Source organism: Aquarana catesbeiana, linkage group LG04 (assembly GCF_042186555.1).
Source record: "Aquarana catesbeiana isolate 2022-GZ linkage group LG04, ASM4218655v1, whole genome shotgun sequence".
Taxonomy (NCBI): domain Eukaryota; kingdom Metazoa; phylum Chordata; class Amphibia; order Anura; family Ranidae; genus Aquarana; species Aquarana catesbeiana.
Genome location: NC_133327.1, coordinates 368,898,918 through 368,922,657, shown reverse-complemented (window position 1 = coordinate 368,922,657; position 23,740 = coordinate 368,898,918). Strand labels below are relative to the sequence as shown.

Sequence of the window (23,740 nt, the reverse complement as noted above, 5' to 3'; positions counted from 1 at the left end):
GTAAATTGAACACCGCAATCGGACACAATACTTGCCGGGACCCCATGCAGCCTTACCACTTCTTTAACAAAAATCTTCGCTGTGTCCATAGCTGAGGGTGTGCCCTTCATGGGGAGAAAGTGTGCCATCTTGGATAGCCTATCTATCACAACAAAAATGGTAGAAAATCCCTCCGAGGGAGGGAGTTTCACGATGAAATCCATCGATATCATTTTCCATGGTCTCTCTGGAACAGGAAAAGGTTTTAATAATCCCTAAGCTCTTGTCCGGGTATTTTTACTTCGGGCACAAGTGTTGCATGACTCCATATAATCTTTACAATCCTAAGACAGTTGGGGCCACCAGAAGGTGCGCTGCACCAATTCCGTAGTCTTCAAGACCCCAAAATGTCCGGCTAGCTTATGGTCATGGCAGAGTTCCATTACAGCCACCCTTAAGGGTTCAGGGACAACGACTTTGTCTTTATACCAGAACAGACCTTCATTTAGATTGGTTTCAGGGTACGGAGACATTCCCACAGAGGCCCGCTTTATCCGGGTAATAAGATCCACTTGAAGGAGCAAAAAGTTCCCAGAGGTGAGGATCGTGTCAGGAGGCGGGGTCTCTTCTGAATCATTAAACATGCGAGAGAGCGCATCTTGCTTAACGTTCTTAGAACCTGACCTATAGGTGATGTGGAATTGGAATCGGGAAAAGAAAAGTGGCCATCTGGCCTGCCATGGTCTCAATCTTTTGGCTGTCCTCAAATATTCCAGATTCTTGTGATCCGTATACACCAAGATGGGGTGTGCAGCACCCTCCAGAAGGTAACGCCACTCCTCCAGAGCCGACTTGATGGCCAGAAGTTCCCGATCTCCCACATCATAATTCCTTTCTGACATTGAAAGCTTGCGTGAAAAGAATGCCACAGGATAAAGAAGAGCTTTGGCACCTTGTCGTTGTGAGAGCACCGCTCCAACTGCTATTTCTGAGGCGTCAACCTCCAGGACAAACGGTAAAGCAGGATTAGGGTGTTTCAGGATGGTAGCTGATGTGAACAGCTCCTTTAGTTTTTCAAAGGCCGCCTTAGCCTTAGGAGTCCATGAGAATCGGGTTCCCTGTCTGGTTAATGGGGTAATTATTGCTGAAAACCCCCTAATGAATTTCTGGTAAAAATTAGAGAAGCCGATGAAGCGCTGCACGCCTTTCTTATCCATAGGCGCAGGCCAGTCCAGGATGGCGGACACCTTCTGGAGGTCCATCTTGATGCCATCCACCAAGATTATTAGGCCTAGAAATTGGATGCATTGAAGTTCAAACTCACATTTTTCGAGTTTTGCATAGAGGCCGTGTTGTCTGAGCCGGGTTAGAACATTCCGGACGTGTCTGCGGTGATCGGCTAGCAAGGAAGAGAAGATAAGAATATCATCAAGATACACTATCACGTACAAGTCCAGGTAGTCACGAAAAATATCGTTGACAAAATGTTGGAATGTTGCGGGGGCGTTGCATAACCCAAAAGGCATGACAAGGTACTCGAAGTGCCCAATTCGAGTGTGGAATGCCATCTTCCACTCGTCCCCTTCCCAGATACGAATTAAATTGTAAGCTCCGCGAAGATCTAGTTTCGTGAACACAACTGCGGTTCCCAACCTTTGGAAAAGTTCTGGCACTAAAGGCAGGGGATAACGATTCTTAATAGTTATCCTATTCAATTCCCTATAATCAATACAAGGACGTAAGGAATGGTCCTTTTTTTCAACAAAAAAGATACCCGCGCTGGCTGGCGAGGTGGACGGGCGGATGAATCTCTTCTCCAGATTTTCATCGATATAGACCTTCAGTGTGCCTAGCTCCTGCTCAGTTAGTGGGTAGATTCTCCCGAAGGGCACTTCAGTTCCAGGTAGGAGTTCTATTGGGCAATTTCAGGGCCTGTGCAGAGGCAATGTTTCTGCTCCTTTTTTACTAAACACGTCCAAAAAGTCCCGGTAGGGCTCAGGGATGGATTGACGTAGTTCCAGATCTGAATCCAGGCAAAGGAGTTGGGAGGTTTCCACAGAGGATCTGTACAGGCAGTTCTGTTGGCAAAACTCAGAAGGAAATGTAACTTCCCCTGTGGCCCAGTTAATACTGGGATTGTGGACTTGTAGCCAGAGTAATCCCAAAATGATGGGAAAGAGAGGAGACGAGATCGCATCCAGATGAAGGAGTTCCTGGTGATGGAAGCCAAAGGTGGCTAGCAAAGGAACGGTCTCTTGGGTGACCGGACCAGAACGAAGAGTGGAGCCATCTGCCAGGTGTATAGTAAGTCCCTGGGCCTTGGGTTGAAGCGGGATGCGGTGATTAGCAGCGAAGGTCAGGTCAACGAAGCAGCTGCAAGCACCGGAGTCAATGATGGCCGTCACTGGGGTATTCCCTCCTGGGAGCTGCAAAGTGATGGAGAGAGCAAGGTGAGAACCGGACTTAGGTAAAACAGATGCACACATTGAGGAAACAGGAAGGCACTTACGCATCTTGTTGGGGCAAGCCCTCATGTAATGCCCAGGTTCACCGCAATACAGGCAGAGATTGCGGGCTCATCTTCGCAGCTTCTCCTCAGGGGTCAACGTGGGGTGGAGCAAGCAGAGTTGCATAGGCTCTGGGGTGTCTTGGACTGGTGCGGTAGAGATGGGAGAAAATTGACCGGCTGAACTGGGAACCTTAGGTAGCATCCAAATAGGGCCGAACTTGTTAGTAGATTTCTCTGACCGGCGTTCCCTCAAGCTACGGTCAATCTGGATGGACAGGTTGATGAGTTCATCCAAGGATGGGGGTATTCCTACACGTGCCAGCTCATCTTTAAGCGGGTCTGAAAGTACCATTCTGAACTGGTGACGCAAGGCGGTGTCATTCCAGTTCGTGTCAGAACTCCAGCGTCTGAATTCTACCGCGTAGTCTTCTGCTGCCCTGCGACCCTGTTGTAGAGAGTGCAGGGCAGCTTCTGCAGTCGCAGTCAGCTGCAGATCCTCGTATAGTTGGGACATGGCCAAGAAAAAGGCTTCCAGACTATACAGGGATACTGATTTTTGTTCCAGCAGGCAGTGGGCCCAGGTTTGGGGTTCGCCGGACAACAAAGAGATGACAAAGCCCACCTTGGTTGCTTCTAGAGAGAAGGTGCATGGTTGTAAGGCAAAATACAGCTCGCAGGCATTGCGAAACGCACGGTATTTGCTACGTTCTCTGGCAAACCTTTCAGGAGTGCGTACTCTGGGCTCTGGAGGAAGCATCACTACGGAAGGTGCAGATGAAAGTCCAACAGAAGATGCTCTCTGGAGATTGGAGGGAGAGGATAAAGCTTGAACTTGTTCCTTCAGTCTTGAATAGCCTTCCTGAAGGCTTTTTACGGCTTGAGTAAGACCCGCCAGATGTCTACAAAGTTCATCCATGGGGGAGGCCTCGGTCATGGCTGCCTGATACTGTCAGACTTTACTTACCAGACCGGTGAGTCCATTAGGGCAGAGAGTGGTCTCCCGTACGTATCCTACTCGTGGACCCTGGTAGAGTGGACAGGAGGCACAGGAGTAAGAAATGGTAAGAGAGCCTGGTGAGGGATCCAGGTGCTGGAGGGAAGAAGATCTTCAAGCAGCAGGTGGTATACTGGAGCACAGGCAAACAGATTCTGAGCAGGAGCAGGGCGGGTTGGTCAAGGCACAGGCAGGGTTCGGCAACAGGCAGGCAACACGGTACAATAGGAGCAGGCAGAAGCAGGGTCAACCAAGCCAAGGTCAGGTACAGGCAGCAATCAGCAGAATGTCAGGGGCAAGCCGGGTCGTCAGGAGATCTTGGAAACACAGGAACGCAGGAACAGGCAAAGGGAACTATGGAACCGGGAGCTGTTGATCAGGCAGCACCGGGCAGAGTGCAGAGCAGACCTAAATAGGTCGACTGGTGCCAAACGCCGCACACGCACGAGCGCGCGCACACACGCACCCGAACGCCAGTGCGCACGCCAGGGCCCACAGGAGCAAGCACACCAGCGCCCATAGGAACATGCACAGCGGCGCGCACAGGAACACGCGCACCAACACACAACCGCGCGCACCAGCCCGCACCAGCGCGGCCAGCACCGCGGCCAACAAGGTAACCTCTCTGACTTCTCTAGAGGATTGGCAGGTGATTTGGTCTCAGGCTGCTAAAAGCTCCCTTTGTACTTTGTACAAAGAGAATGCGTAGAAAAACCCTTTATTTCTGGTATATGACTCCGGATGTGCTCCACGCCATCTACCCTACTAGCTCAGATCGATGCTGGCATTGCCTTAGGGACAGGGGTACCCTTATTCACATATTTTGGAGCTGCTCATTGATTACCACGTTTTGCCATTTGGTCCATCAGCTATTAGATAGCAACTAACCCCATGACACCGAAATCCCTTCTGTTATGCCTCCCCCGCAAAACATTCCCAAACCTCACAGGAAGCTGCTCCGTCATATCCTTACAGCTGCATGGTACCTCATTGCTCTCATTTGGAAACGGCGATCTCCTCCCTCCCAGGAGGCCTTATACGCTAGAATTAAAGATGTGGAGTTGATGCAGAAAATGATTGCCAGACTACAGGATAGATTGGAAGCTCACAATTGAGTCTGGGAGCTGTGGTATCTCCAGGAGGACCCACCTTGAACCTCTAAACCAGCTATGGTAATGACCTATTTTTCTTCTTTTCTCTTCTTTTCCCTTCTGTTTCTTTACCTTTCAGGTATTGGTATAAGTTGTAATGTCTCTTTAAAAAATGTATCACAAGCCACAAAGTTCCCTAGTTGTTGCTATCCTGCTGACCCGGTTACATCCTCTAGTACCAATCGGTATGTTTTCTGAATATTGTTTTTATACTCATGTGGATGTCTATTGTGAACATTGTGCTTGTGTTTGCTGTATGTTTCGAGCTAAGTTTTTACTTTTGATAAAAAATTGCTATTTGAAAAAAAAACAAAAAACTTCTGCACTACTATGAAGTGTGATAGCAAATAAAATGTGTATTTAGCTTTTATAAATTGTGCATGAGGTTGCCTCTTAACATAAATAGTGTTCCCACATATAATATGAATAAATAAATACATAAAATAAAAAGGTGAAGGGCTACCTCCTCTCAATTAAATAACATGAAAAGTGCTATAACAATGATAATAGTGCCACCTACCTTCAAAATAGCAATATACCACCTAAATATGCAGAAATAGTGGTGAGATTCTCCCATGAAAATGAATTGAGATCAAAAAACTTTGCTGCAAATAAAAATATGTGAAATTATAAAATATAAACTATTCATAATATTACATAAACATAATACAGTGAACGTGACCACCTAGTGGCAATAGTGATAATAACGTATTATTACAATCAGTCCATTGGAAGTGAACATGCCAAAAGCATTTTGTGACAAAGATTAAATCCTTTAATGAATAAGAAAGTATTCTTCACAACAACATGTGCCCTCCACATTTTAACGCGTCGGGGCAGAGCCTGTGACATCATTGCGCACCAGGAAGCAGACTGGGAGCTTATGGTGGTTATTAGCCGACCATCTATGGACATCTAAGTGACCCTATGACGCTTCTGCACCCCCTATGTACTGAAAGTTGTACCAGAGTGCACTGGAGGTAGTGTACGGTAAAATGTAAGTGTGCTTTTCTCTTTTTTTGAAATAAACGTTACGTTTTAAAACAGTAAGCACTATATTAGTTTCTTCCTATCCACATGCTATACATTTGGAGTACCAAGGTCTGAGCTGTATGAGAGTCCAAGGAACACCAGAGCAGTGGTCACCCAGAGGATTTGTACCCCTGAGGGGAAGGCTCAACCAGACCCTATGCGGGGTCTTTTGGGGAGGTGAGTGCATACCTTGACCGGTGGAGGGAACGTGTTATTGTGAAGAATACTTACTTGTTCACTAAAGGATTTAATCTTTGCCACTGAATGCTTTTGGCATGTTCCCTTCCAATGGACTGACTGTATTAATTTGTTATTGTCACTATTGCCACTAGGCAGTCACGTTCACTGTATTATGTTTTTGTAATATTAGGAATAGTTTATATTTTATAATTTAAAATATTTTGATTTGCAGCAAAGTTTTTTTAATTTAAATTAATTTTCATAGGAGGGTCTCACCACTATTGCTGTGTATTTAGGTGGTATATTGATATCTTGAAGGTAGCCACTGGATGGCACTATTATCATTGTTATAGCACTTTTTGTGTTATTTAATTGGGAGTGGTAGTGCTTCACCTTATATATATATATATATATATATATATATATATATATATATATATATATATATATATATATATATATATATATATTTATTTATTTATTTATTTTTTTCACTGTGATAATAGCTTTACCAGACAGAAAGTGAGGGAAAATCTGCAACTGGAACCTAGACAGCATTACAAAGCTGATAGGGGTTCTAGACTTCCCCTATTATTTGTGATTCTGTGTTGCTGAGATTTCCTCTTACTTCCTGTCTGGTGAAACTGTTGTCACTGACAAACAAATAGCCATGCCTTACCCTCCAACTGATTTACACTCAATTTCAATTGGATTTAATCAAACTAAGTCAATCAGCCAGGGAAAAAAAATTATCGACTGTTTTTCATCAATAAGCAACTTTATTTTTTGAATTATGTTAACTACTAGAAGATTACAAGTTACTATTCTATCTTCACTATCAATGGAAATCCACCTCCTGTGTGGCATACCAATTGAAAGGGTTGTTGACTATAGATCTATTCCTCCTATTGGCAAAGATTGAGCCGAAAATAAATCAAATATATATGGCCAACATAAGAGAGCCCTGGATAACATTAAATGCCCAAGAAGGGTTAGAATCCTCCCTCACGCTATCCAAACTTTAAACTATAGATTTTGGTTGAACATACACTTTAATTTTAGTTTTACTATCAGCAGGATAAATCACAGAATATGCACCTTTAACAGTAACACTAGTTATTTTAAACTACCATTTGTCAAACCAAAAAAGATTAAATTTTTTTCTTTATTACATCTTTTTGAAATAGAAAATAAAATCATTATTGATTTACATCATTGCCATAAGGTAGCCTATCCTTAAAAAATGATAAATGTATTATTTGGGTATCATAAGTAATGACACTTTTTTTTTTCAAATCAAAAGGCCCATAGCCAACATATAAAAACTAAAGGGAATATACCGGTCCAGGAGTGGTTAATCTTAAAACCTAAAATTAAATGATTATAGGGGTGGGAATGAGGATCACTCTATCACTTAACTGTCCCCACTGTTTCATTCAGAGCATAGAAAATTACCTGAAGTTCTTTAACTCTGAGATGACGTAGATAGAGAAGAGATAAGTAAGCACCTTTCATCATTACAGGATCTTTGCTGTTATCTTCTGCCTCGTCTAATCCCAGTAATTGCAGGGTGTTCTGGAAACTGTACCTTAATAAAACAACATAACACAAATAAAACAATAAAATTGCTATACTATATGTTAGAAGAACAGCATTTGGCAGAGGTACAGATACAACTCGACATTTTGATTGATTGGTATCCTCTTTCTTAAAATTTTCACTCCAGTTTTGTTGAGGGAAAAAACCCCCTCCAGGTAAACTATATGCCATGCAAGGAATTTAGCAAATTTATTTGGAGGTTAATACCTTCCTCTTTTCTTGTATTATGTTGCATTAGTTTTTTTTCCTTTTTCAAAAGTGAAGTTTTCCTTAAAGTGAACTAAACTCATTTATTTTACACCATTTGTTCAAAATTATCAAGGACATTGTGGCTCTGTTTTTTTTTTTTTTTTAGTCTCTTACCATTCTTTTCAGGCTTCTTTTTTGTCCTATGCAAGCTCCATATCCTCCAATGATGCACTAGTGTAGAGCATGCAGTGCTGTTATTTCTGTTCATGTGATCCGCCCTATGCGTACTACAATTCCCAGAGAACTCAATGTGTCTGCAGGTAGATGTGTAGTCCATCTCGGAAGCAAACAGGAAAGGGTGGCTACGTTCACATAAACACTGGGGGCATAGCCCTGGAACTGTGCTAGTACCAGCAAATAGGAGATAACTCAGCCACAGCTCAGTAAACCCCTAGCAACCTTCAGAGGAACCCTATAATTCTATAGAACTCTGGCTGAGAATGGCTGGCCTAAAGAATCTTTACCTACACTTCCTGTCCCATTAATGCAACAAGAAGTAAGAGGAAATATCCCTAAAATAATAGAAATCACTTGTTGTAACCCAAACAAGGGACCCCACTGGAAAATGCATTCTTAATTTCTGTTTCAGTGACACCTTCACATGTTGGGTTTCCACTTACTTTTAGTTCTGGTGGCAGTGGAGGGTGACTCTCCCAACAGGTTCTAACTCTTTCCTACTCTATGCAAGTTTTGGCCTCAGATACAATTTAGAATTGGTGATTATTAACATTAACATTATTAACATACGTGATTATTACTACCCATTATTACCCAGCTTGTTTTTTCTGTCTTGAAGACACAGGTCGCCTGTTAAGACTTGCAATGTTTAGGTCCTTATCACTGCTTTCTTGTAGTGGTGATCCATTGGTTGTGTTTACATCCTAAATTAAGAAAAAGACCCATTCCTAATTAATTAAACAAAAATACACAAATAGTGCATAGTAAGATGATATTTAAGGAATGACTTACTCTCTTGATTGAGCATGCCTACCTGAAGCAGGTCCAGGGGAGTGTATATTTTTACCCAGATGTCATGGGTATTCTTAACTGATACACTGTGAACAGAAGATGGTTGTATTACTTGTGCTGCATGCTCCTGTAGCACCTCCATCGCTTTCTCTGCACTTGTCACCTAGACAGCAGGTAATAAAAACATTAATTAAAAGGCATGGCAAAGTACTTTTCCTAGCAAGCATGTCCTGTCTGTGAATACCAATGTTATGCAGGACCAGGGGTCATGCTAGCTGACAGTTGCTATGGGCCGTACACTAATGACGTCAATCCTCACAGATACATTTATTCAGGACATGTATACTGAAAGTTCCCACTTGTTGCCATGCCCCAATGATGCATTTCGCTCTGATTGTGCTTAGTTATTGATAACTAAGCCCATTTAGGCAAAAATGTATCATTAGGGCGTGGCTACAGGCTGGGACTGTCAGTATACAGGTCCCAAATAAGCTTATCTTTGTGGCTTATCTTTGGGGATTGATGTCATAGTGTGCAGCTTTTTTTGTGCATGGACTTGCAAAACTTTTCACATGATTAGATATATATTTTTTAACAATCAGGAGTGCTTTATTAACGGAAAAATAATATATCATACATTAAAGAAAAAGAAAACAAACACTGTTTGACATGGCATAACATAAGTACAAACAGTACATAAAAATCCAAACAACATCCAGCAGCATCTCAGAGAGATAAATAACATTTACTACAATCCTATTCACATGATTAGATATATATTTTTTTTTAACAATCAGGAGTGCTTTATTAACGGAAAAATAATATATCATACATTAAAGAAAAAGAAAACAAACACTGTTTGACATGGCATAACATAAGTACAAACAGTACATGAAAATCCAAACAGCATCCAGCAGCATCTCAGAGAGATAAATAACATTTACTACAATCCTATAGGACCGATAACAGCAATCACATAGTGGGAGAAGCTACATTACCCCAGAGGGAAGTGGGGAACTGTGAGAAGGGAATCAAACAAGTTAGAGAAGCTCTAACACAGGATGGATCTGTGGGAGCCTAGAGTAGTGCAGTGCCGCTTCCTCAAAAGTAGTAGAAATTTGAAAAGCACAAAAAATGGACTTTAAAGGCACCAATTATACTAACAATAAGATACATTTTATTACATATATAGTACAAAAAGGTTAAAAAACACTGCCCATTGCAGTGATGACTAAACCTCTCCAATGTGAATCAAACACATCAAAAACATGCCAAAATAAGACATGTAATATATACTGAATAACATAAATTGCTAGCTCTACATGTTGGTGGGTGGGCCTATGGTTTCCCTGATACAAATATTTTATACTGACTGTACGCCACTAACATTATTATTGACTGCCTCTTTTTCCTCTCTTAGAAATTGTTCATCTCCTGAAGAAGAGTCTTTGCGAAACATGTAGAGCGAGCCATTCATGTTATTCAGTATACATTATATGTCTTATTTTGACATGTTTTTGATGTGTTTGATTCACATTGGAGAGGTTTAGTCATCACTGCAATGGGCAGTGTTTTTTAACCTTTTTGTACTATATATGTAATAAAATTGATCTTATTTTTGTATAATTGGTACATTTAAAGTCCTTTTTTTGTGTTTTTTTAAATTTGAACTATGAGAAGGGGAATAGTATGGGGAAGGGGGAGGGGAGGGGTGAGAGAAAGAGTCACAAGCTAAAGACAGTGTGTCATGGTCATGGGACACCTCAACCCACTTACCAAGGTGAGAGAGAGAGAGAGAGAGAGAGAGAGAGAGAGAGAGAGAGAGAGAGAGAGAGAGAGGTACTCAGCAGACCCACTCTACTGTTAGGTTCATGGCTACCAAACCTTGTTGTATAACCAAGGGCATCCACGACATACTGATGTATATCAGTTTGTAAAGGGGCATCGCAGAATCAATCATGGCTTTCCAGGATGACAAAGTGGGAGGAGTGGGGGAGGACCACTTACAGAGAATTTCCTTCTTGGTGTAGAATAGTAAGTAAGAGATCAGTAATTTACTATGATGGGATCTTTGAGCAGGATCAAGAATCCCTAACAGGGCCAGTTCATGAGACATAGGGACCAAAAGCTAAAGCCTAAAGTTAATAAGCTCAAAAATTTAAGACCAAATGAGTCCTAGGGCACTCCCAGAACATGTGAAAGTAGGTAACCAACTGAGTCTGGCAGCGATAACAGTTAGGGTCTATACTTGGGTACATTTTGTGCAATCTCACTGGGGTATAATATACTCAATGTACTAAATGTTGTTTGCATCAATTTATCTCTAGATGAGATTACCAGCTTGGGACATTGATTAAGACAGTCCTCCCAGTCCTCCTTGTCCAAGGAAGGGATATCCTGTTTCCAAAGATCCCACAATCTCTCGATTTTAGGGGCATCAGTAATGAGCAGGGCCCCATACAATGCAGAGAATGGTTTCTCAAGATCCTCCTGGGATAGCAGTTCTTCAAAAGGGTCTAACTGGAGGAGAGGCTGAGTGGGAAATTGAGCTCTGGCAGGGTGGCGCAATTGAATATATAAAAAAAAAAATCCAGCCCGGGAGGCAGAATGCCCTAGAGAGCTGAGAAAAGGTCAACAGCATAATATCCCATAGTTTTAATACCATAGCGCGCCCACATGATTGGATAATTGGGTGGCACAGTGGTGTAGTGGATAGCACTTTCGCCTAGCAGTAAGAAGGGTCGCTGGTTCTAATCCCAACCACAACACTACCTGCCTGGAGTTTGCATGTTGTCCCTGTGCCTGTGTGGGTTTCCTCCGGGTACTCTGGTCTCCTCCCACCCTCCAAAGACATGCTGGTAGCTTAATTGGAGCCTGTCTAAATTGTCCCTAGTATGTATAAATTTGAGTTAGGGACCTTAGATTGTAAGCTCCTAGAGGGTAGGGACTGGTGTTAATGTACAATGTATATGTAAAGCGCTGCGTAAATTGACTGCGCTATATAAGTACCTGAAATAAATAAAAAATAAAAATAATTAAAGTGACCATTTTTTTTCTTATAATTTCCTGTAAAGAATTGGGAGGATAGGGGGTCAGGGGGTATCAATTAGGATCTCAGGCAGTGCATATGTGTTGGCAGTATACATGCTGACAAGAGGAGAACACAGTGAGTAGAAAGATGACCGCAGCAGTTTACAGCTTCTTATGTATTGTGCAGATGCAAAGCTGGATTTGGATCTGGGTCTTGATGCAGTGAAGGTTACAGATCTGGTTTTGCTGTCTGGAAGGGTGCCAGGATGACAAGGCTGGCTTGAAAAGTCAAATAGTTTGTCAGTTAAAACAGTACTGTGCATCTGAACATGTATTTGTACTGTACAAGCAGGTCAGCATTAAATTATATCTGCAAGTACATTTTGGAGCAGAAGCTGTGCTCGTCAGAGCTTTGATCAAAAGGAAGAAAAAAGTTTTGGTAGTACAAAGATGTAGGAGACAGAAAAAATGGAAACTACGAACTGCATCCTTTAAGAAACTGAATGTAATACACAGCAGCAATTAGACTAGATTTTCAGTAAAAAATTGTTCAACTTTTGAAAAAATGTAAGCGCCGTATAAGTGTTCAGCACTGTTTGAAACTTGGCTAAAGCCTACTGAAGCCTACTAACAGCTCATTTAAAACCACAGACATCATCCCCATGAAAAGCTGCATTTGCTTCTTCTAGGCTAGAGCTGAAGGATGCCTTAAGCACTTCCAGAAAGCTGTTCCACTCTGGCTGAAAGTTTTGTAAATGCTTGCTGTAAGCAGTGCTTGTCACCATAGTGTTTACAAACTGACATATGGGTGGGCTATTTAATCCACCTAAAGTGCTGTGTCAAAACAGTCACTAAAAGCTTTAGTTCCTAGGCACTGCATTGCTATTCCTAGTAACTGTCTACTTTTTCTTCTAGAAAAATATAACATTTAAAATATATTTATTTTTTAATTTCAGGTACTTATATAGCGCTGTCAATTTACGCAACACTTCACATATACATTGTACATTCACATTAGTCCCTGCCCTCAAGGAGCTTACAATCTAAGGTCTCTAAACTCACATTCATACATAATAGGGCCAATTTAGACAGGAGCCAATTAACCTACCAACATGTCTTTGGAGTGTGGGAGGAAACCGGAGTACCCGGAGGAAACCCACACAGGGAGAACATGAAAACTCCAGGCAGGTAGTGTCGTGGTTGGGATTCGAAACCAGCGACCCTTATTGCTGCTAGACAAAAGTGCTATCCACTACACCGCTGTACCACCTATATATTACACATATTAAGTGGTTTGGCAATTGGGTGCATTTAAAAAAAATGTGCAGAGCTATTTGTTCTGTGAAACTGCATGTTCATTTATTCAGTGCAAATGTAGGCAAAAAAAATATATATTCAGGTTCGAGATCGAATGATTTTTATTTACAGGCATACCCCACTTTTAAGTACACAATGGGGTTTATTTCCTAAAGCTGGAAAGTGCAAAATCAGGCTCACTTCTGTATAGAAACCAATGAACTTTCCAGGTTTTATTACCAAAGCTTAATTGAACAAGCTGGGGTTAGAAGCTTATTGGTTTCTATGCGGAAGTGAGTCTGATTTTGCACTTTCCAGCTTTAGTAAATAAACCCCATTGTGTAATTAAAAGTGGGGTATGCCTGTATACAGAATAAAGTGAATCAGGAAAATACTGCATTATAGCCACCAGATGGAGCTGACAGTCATAGTAAATAAGTATTTATTTTGTATTATCATCAGTGGCCATAATGCAGTATTTTCCTGTATCACTCTATTCTGTATGAATGAAAAACATTTGATCTGGAAAGAAAATAGCCTGATAACATTTGTTTTTGTCCCATTTACACAGAACCAATATGCATGCAGTTTCACAGGACGAATAGCTCTACAAATTTTTTTTTTATACATACGCCCCATTGTGATTTATTGTATAAAAAAATTGACAGATGTAAAAGTGACACATGAATAACATTGGCAAATAACAATATGATCTCAAAAAATACTATGCTGTTTTTTTTTAGAGTTTGTGCTGTGCCTTAAAACAAATATATTATGATAATCCAAGCACGTCCCCATTTGTCCTTTGAGTCCAAATATATTACTGTATGTACATGGATAAAAAGGATAAAGAACCTTTTGTGGCATACATTTCAGTGGAATACATTGCTGACATTTATGCATGTCACTGACTTTAAATATGGTATAAGCTTTCGCAGAGAGAAGTTGGCACCTAGGAAGCAAAAGCAGCTGCTGAAAGATTTTCTGTGTATATATTACTGCTGCTGTAATATAATAAGTATTACAATGTAATCATTCGATTCCAGCAACAGACCAAACACACAGTTTTTTTTAAAGCATAACATTACAACAATGGATATGTATATATATCAACAACAAGCATACTTTATAAATGTAATACCGTATATACTCGAGTATAAGTCGAGTTTTTCAGCACATTTTTTTGTGCTGAAAGTGCCCCCCTCGACTTATACTCGAGTCAAGCACTTTTCTGCAGCAAAAAATTTCATTTTCCGAACCGACTTTGGGGCCCCGTATCTCAGGGCCACTTTGTACTAGGAACCCCAGATTGGGTGTGCAAACCCAGTGGAACTGGTACCACAACATATCCAAAGCTGGGGTTCCTAGCACTAAGTGGCCCCGAGATACGGGGCCCCAAAATCGGTTCAGAAAATGTCATTCTCTGCTGCAGAAAAGTGCTTGACATTTTCTGAACCGAATTTGGGGCCCCGTATCTCAGGGCCACTAGGTACTAGGAACCCCAAATTTGGTGTGCAAACCCAGTGGAACTGGTACCATAACATATCCAAAGCTGGGGTTACTAGGACCAAGTGGCCCCAAAACTGGTTCAGAAAATGTCATTCTCTGCTGCAGAACAGTGCTTGACATTTTCTGAACCGATTTTTGGGGCCCTGTATCTCGGGGACCCTTGGTGCTAGAAACCCCAGCTTTGGAAATTTTATGGTGGTAGTTCCACTGAGTTTGCACACCAAATTTGAGGTTCCTAGCACTAAAAAGTCGGTCAACTGTGTCCATCTGCAGCAATGTCATTTCGGGACCATTTGGGTTCAGAGACCCCAAATTTTTTCTGCAGCTGGGGGGCATCTGGGAACCCTTAACTACCGAGTTTGAAGTTCGGGGGACCTATGGCTGAAAATGGGCACAGTGAGGCATGCAAATGGGCACAGTGAGGCTGCAAATGGGCATTGTTGACCCTCTTTTCCACTTACAGTAGCTGTACATTTCTCACCCTCGTCTTATACTCGGGTCACTAAGTTTTTCCCATTTTTTTTGTGGTAAATTAGGGCCTCGACTTATACTCGAGTATATACGGTAATATAGTACTGCAATACTATTAGGTACCTCTATGAACTGTGACTGGAGATGGAGCAACTCATCCACCTTCTTGTGCTGTTTTAATTTTATTAAAAATTTCTGCTGCCATGGATCTTTTTTTGGTTTAATCTGGAAAATGAATGTGCAACTATATTAATTATCATTAAAGAGCCACACCAGATGCATCATATGACTTTTAACACAGCCAGAAAACAATGCAACCACAAAGTCAGATTCTTTCTGGGCATTTAAGTGGCATTGTGGTTTCAATAGATTATATACACTGCGCTACCCTTAATTAATACACACTCTATCAGTATAGAGATCAAACTGCTTGCATGACTATTACATAAATCTATGTGAAACGATCAATGAATAATATAAAACTATTGTGGTCTCAAGTCAGATGATTCTATTCTGTGCAACTTCCTTCTTATGCTCCAATATGTGTATAGGTAAAGCTCCAGTGAGTTATTTTCATTTCAGAACTTAAACGTACACAGGTTTGTATTCAGATCTCTATCAAATATAAGGATACAGGCAGATATGGATATGCTGGATATTGTGCAACCTATCTGTGTGCTTTACCACTTGACAAGCTTCAACCAACAGTGTCTTTTTATACGCGATAGTCAATAGATTATTTCCTTATATGGCAAAAAATGTTAGGATTGTCATCTATTGACAATGAGCACATTTAAAGTCACTCAATTACGCCAAAAATAATAAAAAAAAAATCTAATACAAAAATTTTAAAAAGTCACTTAGTTACAGGGCTTTTTCCCCCAAGTTTGAGTGAAAAAATGTCATGTTTCACCGCACAATACTTAAAGTGAACCTGTCATGTACCAAAATGTAACTAAGAAAATAATACTATAAATACAGATTCCAGGAGATGCCTGCATGTATTTGAGATCATCTTCAAAAAGTCCCCGTGTTCAAGCACACCAAATTGGTCCAAATCAGCGCTACACCTAGTGCTGTCATTCAACAGTCCAATGCCAGAACCCCAGTGGCCAACAGAAGCTTTTTCATTGGACTGTTGAATGGGATTCAGGGTTTAGTTCTGGGAGGTGCAAGGCTTAGTGCCAACTGTGATCTACATCAAGGCCCAGTATATAGTCTGGGCCAAGAATCTAGAGGCTCCACAGAGACTCAGGGATTACTTTAACGGTGAGCACTTTGCATGCATTCATGTCTTTTTTTAGGAAAGTACGATGCATTAACCACAATGTTTCTCTGTCAATATAGTCTTCCTATGCAAATTGGGCTGTGTACACACACTTTCATATGCTTAAAGGGCAAACAGCACATAAAATCGAATGATAACTGGGGAGGAGTGTTGCTAGAGGGTAATTGCTGGCATTTGACTATACAGTTGGAAAACACCGGTATCCCACCAAATTAAAGGGGTTGTAAAGGTAAAAATTTTTTCACCTTAATGCATTCTATGCATTAAGGTGAAAAAACTACTAACAATACCGCCGTCCCCAGCCCCCCCGTTTTACTTACCTGACCCCTCGAAATTCGGCTGCTCGTTCCCGACCTCGATTACGCTGCTCAGCCTGGCCGCTGATTGGCTACAGTGGATGGATTGGAAGCAGCGCAGCCATTGGCTCGCGCTGCTGTCAATCACATCCAATGACGCGGCGCGCTGGGGGGGCGGGGCCGAGTGATACAGCGAGCGGCTATAGCCGCCGGCTGTATCACGGGAGCGCGCCCGCAATAACTAACCACCATGCGAGGGAGCTCGCATTGAGGTGGTTAGTTCTTGCGGGGAGGAGCTGAAACAGCCGCCGAGGGACCCCAGAAAAGCAGGTTCGGGGCCACTCTGTGCAGAACGAGCTGCACAGTGAAGGTAAGTATAACATGTTTGTTATTTTTAAAAAACAAAAAAATTACCTTTACAACCCCTTTAACACTAATAATATAATATCAAGTATAATTAGCAAGTGCAACACTTATGACTTAAAAATATCAAAAGTGTACAAAAATGTTTTCCATTTAAAAAAGTTGAAAATCTTGCATAAACAGAAGACATGGGGGTTGATTTACTAAAGGCAAATGAACTGTGCACTTTGCAAAGTGTAGTTGCACTCTGCAAGTGTAGTTGCTCCAGAGCTTAAAATATGAGTGGGAGCTCTACTGATTTCCATCATCCAATCCTGTGCAAGCAAAAATTTGTTTTTTTTTCTATTTTCCTTGCACGTGATTGGATATTCTTTGCAAAGTAAATCTTTACCTAATTCACTAACCTCTGGAGCAACTGCTCTTGCAGAGTGCAACTGCTCTTTGCAAAGTGCACAGTCTATTTGCCTTTAGTAAATCAACCCCATACTAACTATATATGCTGCATATCCCAGCTTGTTCAGCTTGGACTACATCAAATATAACACCACCAGAAATATTTAATTAATTTACACTTTTATTTAGGAGAATAACAAATTAACATAATAGAGAACTTGCTTGAAAAACTGAACAAAAAACTTACCAACAATCAATCTGGCAATTAAAAAGCCACTTTAAGACCTGAAACTAATTCCTATATCAGCTGCAATATGCATGGTGTATATGGGCACTTTATTGGGTGCTAATTCAGAAGTGTGATTAATGTTGCACATGCAAAAAAGAAGTAGCTAATGATCTAACTTGAGTAAGAACATTTTTGTAAATCAGGTTTAACTGAAAAAAAAAAAACTAGCATGCAAAAACAGGCCAAAATAAGACAGGCAAACTATTTTCACCCATTAGTGAATTAATGAGCCATATTGTTGTATTGCTGGTTTTCCTTTTGGATTCTTCCGCTGCAATGACATAGTTAGTAAGCTCTATTTTTAAAATCTATATCTTGTGAATTCGCCCATTTAGTTTAATTAGTTTTTTATCACATCTAAATTATTTATAGTCAGAGCCTAATTATGAAACTGAATTTCGAAGCATTAGGCATTATTTATCATCTGGATGTCATAGTCCTGAAATTGTAATTAAAAATATGTGGTTAGAGCTGAAAGGTAATATTTTATTCAGTTGCGGTTTCTTTAAAATGGTGTTTAATGCAGGTGTGAAAAATATTACTGCTACTGCTGAACATTTACAATAAGTTTTTGCTAATATTTTATCCTCACTGATGCTTCTTGGGTCTAAATAACACTACAGATGGCATGTTAACAAACATTACTACTGCTGTGCCTGCATCTGAGCATGGCAGCTGGTGTTTTCTTCACTATTGTATTTTCTAAGTTAAGCGTGTGGCTTTTATTTAAAGATGATACTGTATGGCCTTTTTGGGGAATTGGGTGTTCCATGTTAGGCCCCAAGGACCAGCAGATTTGAATGCCCTAGGTAGGAAAACAATTCAGTATTATTTCATATATTGTTTACTACCTTATGGAGCTAAGAACCAAGTAAAATGTGTACCAACCATTTATTAACCACCTCTCAACCTTTTTACTTTTGTTTTTATTGTTCTGCTTCAAATTTATAAATGTATTTATAGGTATAGCCTAACAAAACTTTGAACAATACTCTATTCAATTGGCATACTAAACATGACACAAATATTACTAGACTAGACTACACTAGAGTTAAAACAAAATCTTCGCATTTCTATCACCATGTGATATTTATTATACTGTTTATGAAACAATGCAGCCGCTATGTTAATTGTAAAAATATTCAAATTTATGTTAGGTGACCATATAAATGTATTTTTGCATGCATTTTGTGAAGCTATGTACTAAATCCTGTATAGTAACAATAAAAATAATAATAAATGTATGAGGTTGCAAGTTTCAGAAATGCAAGGTGAACATTGCTCTGTATCTGAATAATGCAAACATTTTTTTAAAACCACAGACCCCCAAAATATAATGTATTATGCTGTACAGTGGACTCTTACAGACTCAAACATATACTGTACAGTTCTACTTTGTCTAATTTGTTTATTATTGCAAGTCCAAGAGGTTTTACATGCATTATCCTGATTCATTTGGTCATGTAACTAACCAGTGTGGAAGTGCATTAGGCACCACAAATTAAGACTGTGCCATTGTGAAATATATAGCATAAAAGTACATTTTTTGACACATTACTGTTATTTTTTTCAGTTCATTTAAATGCAATTTAAAATGTACCTTTACAAATGGGAGCCAGTTTGCTATCTTCTTGAAAGCCATGTGTGGCCCTTTAAAGCCCCATCCATCCTTTGTTTCCATGCCAGAATCATACACTGGGAAAGTCCTCATAGTTTGCTGTCTCTTAAATATGGTGCGAAATTTAGAGGTAACCTATAATTACAGGAGATGAAATCATTATCCATATATTTTTCACTGACCTTGTGAATATCAGAATTAGGTATCTGCACAATCGGGCTGCTGTGAAGTATATCTGACTGTGAAAAGTAGATGGAGAGATTTATGGCAAAACTAATTTGGTTTACATGGTGTATTGTGTATGTATGCATGTTAAAGAAATAACATATAACTGAATTGATTGTTTCTTTCTAAGGAATAGCTTTACATTTGAACTCAAGGCAAACAGCTAAATAAATACACAGTTGAAATACAAAAATAGAAGCTCTATTTCCAACCAAAAATCTGTATTCTGTCGATCTACAGCCCTGCCAGACTATACAGCCAGGTGTAAAAAAAATGTGTCTGGTAATAGCGCCTGAAGTGATATTAAATCATGTAACTGTCCCTTAACCTCCCTGGCGGTCTGATAATGTCAGTAATTTTCAATGTCAAAGTGGTACATTGTTTTGCATGGAAATTTGTTGTTTTATATTATAGGCATGTAATTCTTAGAAATAACTCTCTTAAATCTGTCCAAACAAGAGTCTAGTAGACATCCTGGTATGATAAAGTTTGAAACACAAAATCATAAAATATAATATAATAAATAATTATAAATATTTATAAAAAATAATAATATAATAACAATACAATTTATTCAATAATGTAATCAAACCAAAAACACTGAAATTTATCCAAACAAGGGTACAATATTACTAGTCACTGTAATACTAGACACTGCATATTGGTTTAGTAAACATCCCGGGTATGAAAAATTTTGAAACATGGGACTGCAGAAAGTCCGACGTTACAATCAGGACAATGGAACCTGGTTTCCTTTCTGATTTTCTTTCCTCTGCCATCTCGCTTCGAGCAGCAAACCACACACATCCTTGTAGGTGCTGACTTTTTCATGGTTGGTGGGATGTAGTGCATGAAGTGACAACCAGTCAGGCGCTCTGGGTTGACAACGCCAACAGCACGACGTCCAGCTCTATTCACAGCCATTGATGGTGTTTGGTGGTTCACAAAGATACGTTTGGCAACTTTCCAAATGAAGTCAGAATGAATCACAGGCTTGTCACACTTTTTTGGAGCAGAATGTAGGCATTCCACAAGCATTGCTCAAGAAGATGCCTGAAGATCTTCTTGTAGTACTTCTTTTGCTGTTTTCTCATTGCTGGGTAGAATGTCATTGCTTGGTCGGCTCTGTTGACACCTCCCATGGGGTTATTGTAGTCTATCACTACTTGTGGCTTCAGGATTTCTTTCCCACCTTTCGTGCGTAGCATAACAGCAGAGGTATTATGAATTAGGCACACATTTCTTGTCACGCCATCGTAATGCCATCATTTTGCCTTTCTGCCAGGCAACCATTTCTCCAGTCTTCCGCTTCTTATTGCTAAACATTGGCGGCATGTCGCGCCAGTTAGCCCTAACGGTTCCATAGGCATCTGTTTTGCAGACGAAACTCATAAAGTTCAGGAGACGTATAAAAGTTGTCAGTTGTTACGCAATAGCCCTGATTTAGCAATGGCTCAATGAGTAAAAGAACGGAAGATGTTGCCATTCCATAGTTGCTGTATTTTGGATTGATTTTTGTTAGTTTTCCAGTGTATATGACTGAATTCCAAATGCAGCCAGTTGGCGATTTGCATAGCATGTAGGACTTTACGCCAAATCTTGCTCTCTTTGATGCAATGTATTGTACCCTTCTGAGACTTTCCTTGTAGTCCATTAGACTTTCATCTATGCTGATATCTCTTTCTGGCGCATAGCTCCATTGGAAATTCTTTAGAATCATTTGAGATACTTCCCCAATTTTCTTTAATTTTGCTGCAGGATGAGTAGTTTCATCAAATTCTTTGTTGTTTTCGAAGTGTAAATATTTCATGATCAGGGAAAATCTGTACTCTGACATGACCATGCCAAAGAATAGAGTAGCAAGTAATTTATTAGTTGATCAATACCACTTGTGCAGGGGTTTCCCCACCACTCCCTGAAGTATTATTAGGCCCAGAAATTTCCAAATGTCATCTTTCGTCACTGGTTCCCACTTTCTGCTTTTTGGAAACTTCCAATGCAGAGTAGCTAATTGTTGCACTTTGTACTGGTTTGTCTCAGTAACTATTTTTTCAATAACCTCATCGGTCCGAAATAATTGTAGGTATGCCAAGGGGTTGTTGTGTGCAACGTCTACTTTCATACCAGATGCTCCAGTAAATGGGGATCTTGGGGACGCTGCCTGATCCATACCACAGTCAATAGAGCACCAAGTTCGCACATCACTGAGCTCAGTCGCAGAATTGTCACTGTCGTCACTTTCAGTGTCTGATGACGAATTTCTCCACAAATCACTACCGCTGCAAGTGATTCTAATTAACCCCCGCTGTTTTCTAGCTGGTCTAAAACCGCTTTTGACCTAAAGGGACGCTTTTTGGATGCCATAGACGTTCTCAAGTTTCCAGGCAGAAAGAACACTAAAAGTGCAGGCAGGGCACTGGACAAAGCACTTGGGACAAAACTGTCACGGCGATCGCAGGGAAGAAAACCCGGAAAATTGATGCATCGGCCGGAGGACACAGCGTGAGGACATCGGGGGATCGTAGGGACAAGGTAAGTAACAGTACAGAGATACTATGATGTAACATCCAGTGTGGCTCAGGGTTACTGGTACTGGTACACTTTTGGTACTGAAAATTAACACCGAGCCACACTCGGGATTAGCGCCAGGGAGGTTAAGAAAGTGTAGCGCCCGCAATTTTTGCCTATTAATGTAATGCTATGTTATTCAATGAACAGTATTATAATTTAGTATGTGGCGCCATCTAGTGGCCAAATTGTGGAATGGACTGCATTTTATTTTCCTTATTCAAGAATGGTACAGGAAGTGATTGTTTATTTACTTTTCACAAGAATTGACCTACCCATAAAGCCGAGTGTTCTTAACCAGCAACACTCATGCACTGAACTGCATGCTGGGTAGGCTATAAAAGGCCCCTGTGCGGCCATCTTAGGTCTCTTCTGGACGCATGGCCTGCCTGTGAGGACCTGTGCGGAGGTGTTCCACAGAACGCGACCTACACCTACCAGGAGCAGCACGACCAGCGACTTTGCTTTGCATCAGCGGGCTGGAGAGACGCTAGGACAGAACTGAGAAGTATCCGGGCTGACAGTCGGAGTCATCAGAGGGTTCCGGTTTATCTTGCGGAGCGGAGCGGTGTGACGGCACCGGCCAGAGAGAAGCAAGACCCAGTACATCGGAGGGAGCTGTCCTGCTACACAGACCTGGTCGAGTGAGAGGGCTGTTGCCCAAAGTTTTTCTAACGCACTTTTACACACCTGAATCTGTAACACAGTGTGCTGGGACCTGTAGTCCCACACAGGAGGATTGAAGGAACTAGAGACTGAGTTCAAATAGGCCTTAAGCCTACCCTTCACTGCACTAATAGCACTGTGTTACACAAAGTTAATTGCATCAGAGACAGTTACAGGTTACTACACTATAAGAATAATCTTCAGCTTCTACTTAATCTAACCCTGGGTTATTTAACCATTGGATTACAATTCAAAAATAGCTAGCAGAAGACGAAGAAAAAAGGACTACCTCTATTATTGCAAGGCCTTGTATTCTATTGTCTTTCACAGAGACAGCTTTGCAAAGCAGGGGGAGCTCCCTAGTAATTGCATTGTTTATTGTAACATAACATTTGTCTTGTTATAGTTATCAGAACGGGCTTGGAGAGGGAAGGTGCTCAGAGTGAAGGTGATTTCACTCTGACCTTAGTCCCACTCAGAGGCACACTTCCAGGGATCAGTTACTACCTCTTTCTGTGTACAACCTGTGACAAAGAACCCCTTTGTTTTTCCCACTGTTACATTATGTTTGTGTGACAGTACAAATACTTTAATTATCTTTTTCTACCAATTACAAGTAAAAATAAGTTCCTGGTTAAAGCGGGGGTCCACCTATCTATCGTTTTTTTTTTTTAGTTCATTCACAAACTTTTCTTCTCAGCATTACATACTCACATATTGTGTGTAATATGTCCGCCTGTGTCAGATTTTGTCGGAAAGAATAACTTATATTATTCACTGCAGGCGGTTTCCATCTTCATTGTGGGCATTTGAAGCCCACAAGCATTTATTTCCTGGATGTGGTGAATGCTGTGCTCCCAGCATTCACTGCTCGTTCCCGCACATGCTCAGTGGCATCCTGGGAAGCCTGAGACTAGCTCCCAGGAGTCTGGGAGAGGCTTGAAACACGCCTACTCCCATGGGAGGAGAACCAGGAAGTGCAAAGAAGAATAGAAAAATAAAAGGTAATTACGGCGATTTAAATTTTTTTAAACGGCATGTCAGCATCTAGGCAAGGAAGAGAATA

The 23,740-nt window shown here is 40.7% G+C and overlaps 1 protein-coding gene across 2 annotated transcripts in view; it reads right to left on the bottom strand.

Annotated features, from left to right (window-relative positions):
- Positions 1-23,740, bottom strand: part of LOC141140175 (uncharacterized) — a 323,779-nt gene that overhangs the window by 208,867 nt on the left and 91,172 nt on the right. For both annotated transcript variants that reach the window (XM_073627054.1, XM_073627053.1), the window contains exons 9-13: positions 19,198-19,350; positions 15,092-15,193; positions 8,685-8,825; positions 8,465-8,574; positions 7,301-7,433 (exon numbers count right to left, since the gene is read on the bottom strand). In XM_073627054.1, the coding sequence (XP_073483155.1) occupies positions 7,301-7,433; positions 8,465-8,574; positions 8,685-8,825; positions 15,092-15,193; positions 19,198-19,350 (639 nt within the window). The remainder of the gene's footprint in view (positions 1-7,300; positions 7,434-8,464; positions 8,575-8,684; positions 8,826-15,091; positions 15,194-19,197; positions 19,351-23,740) is intronic.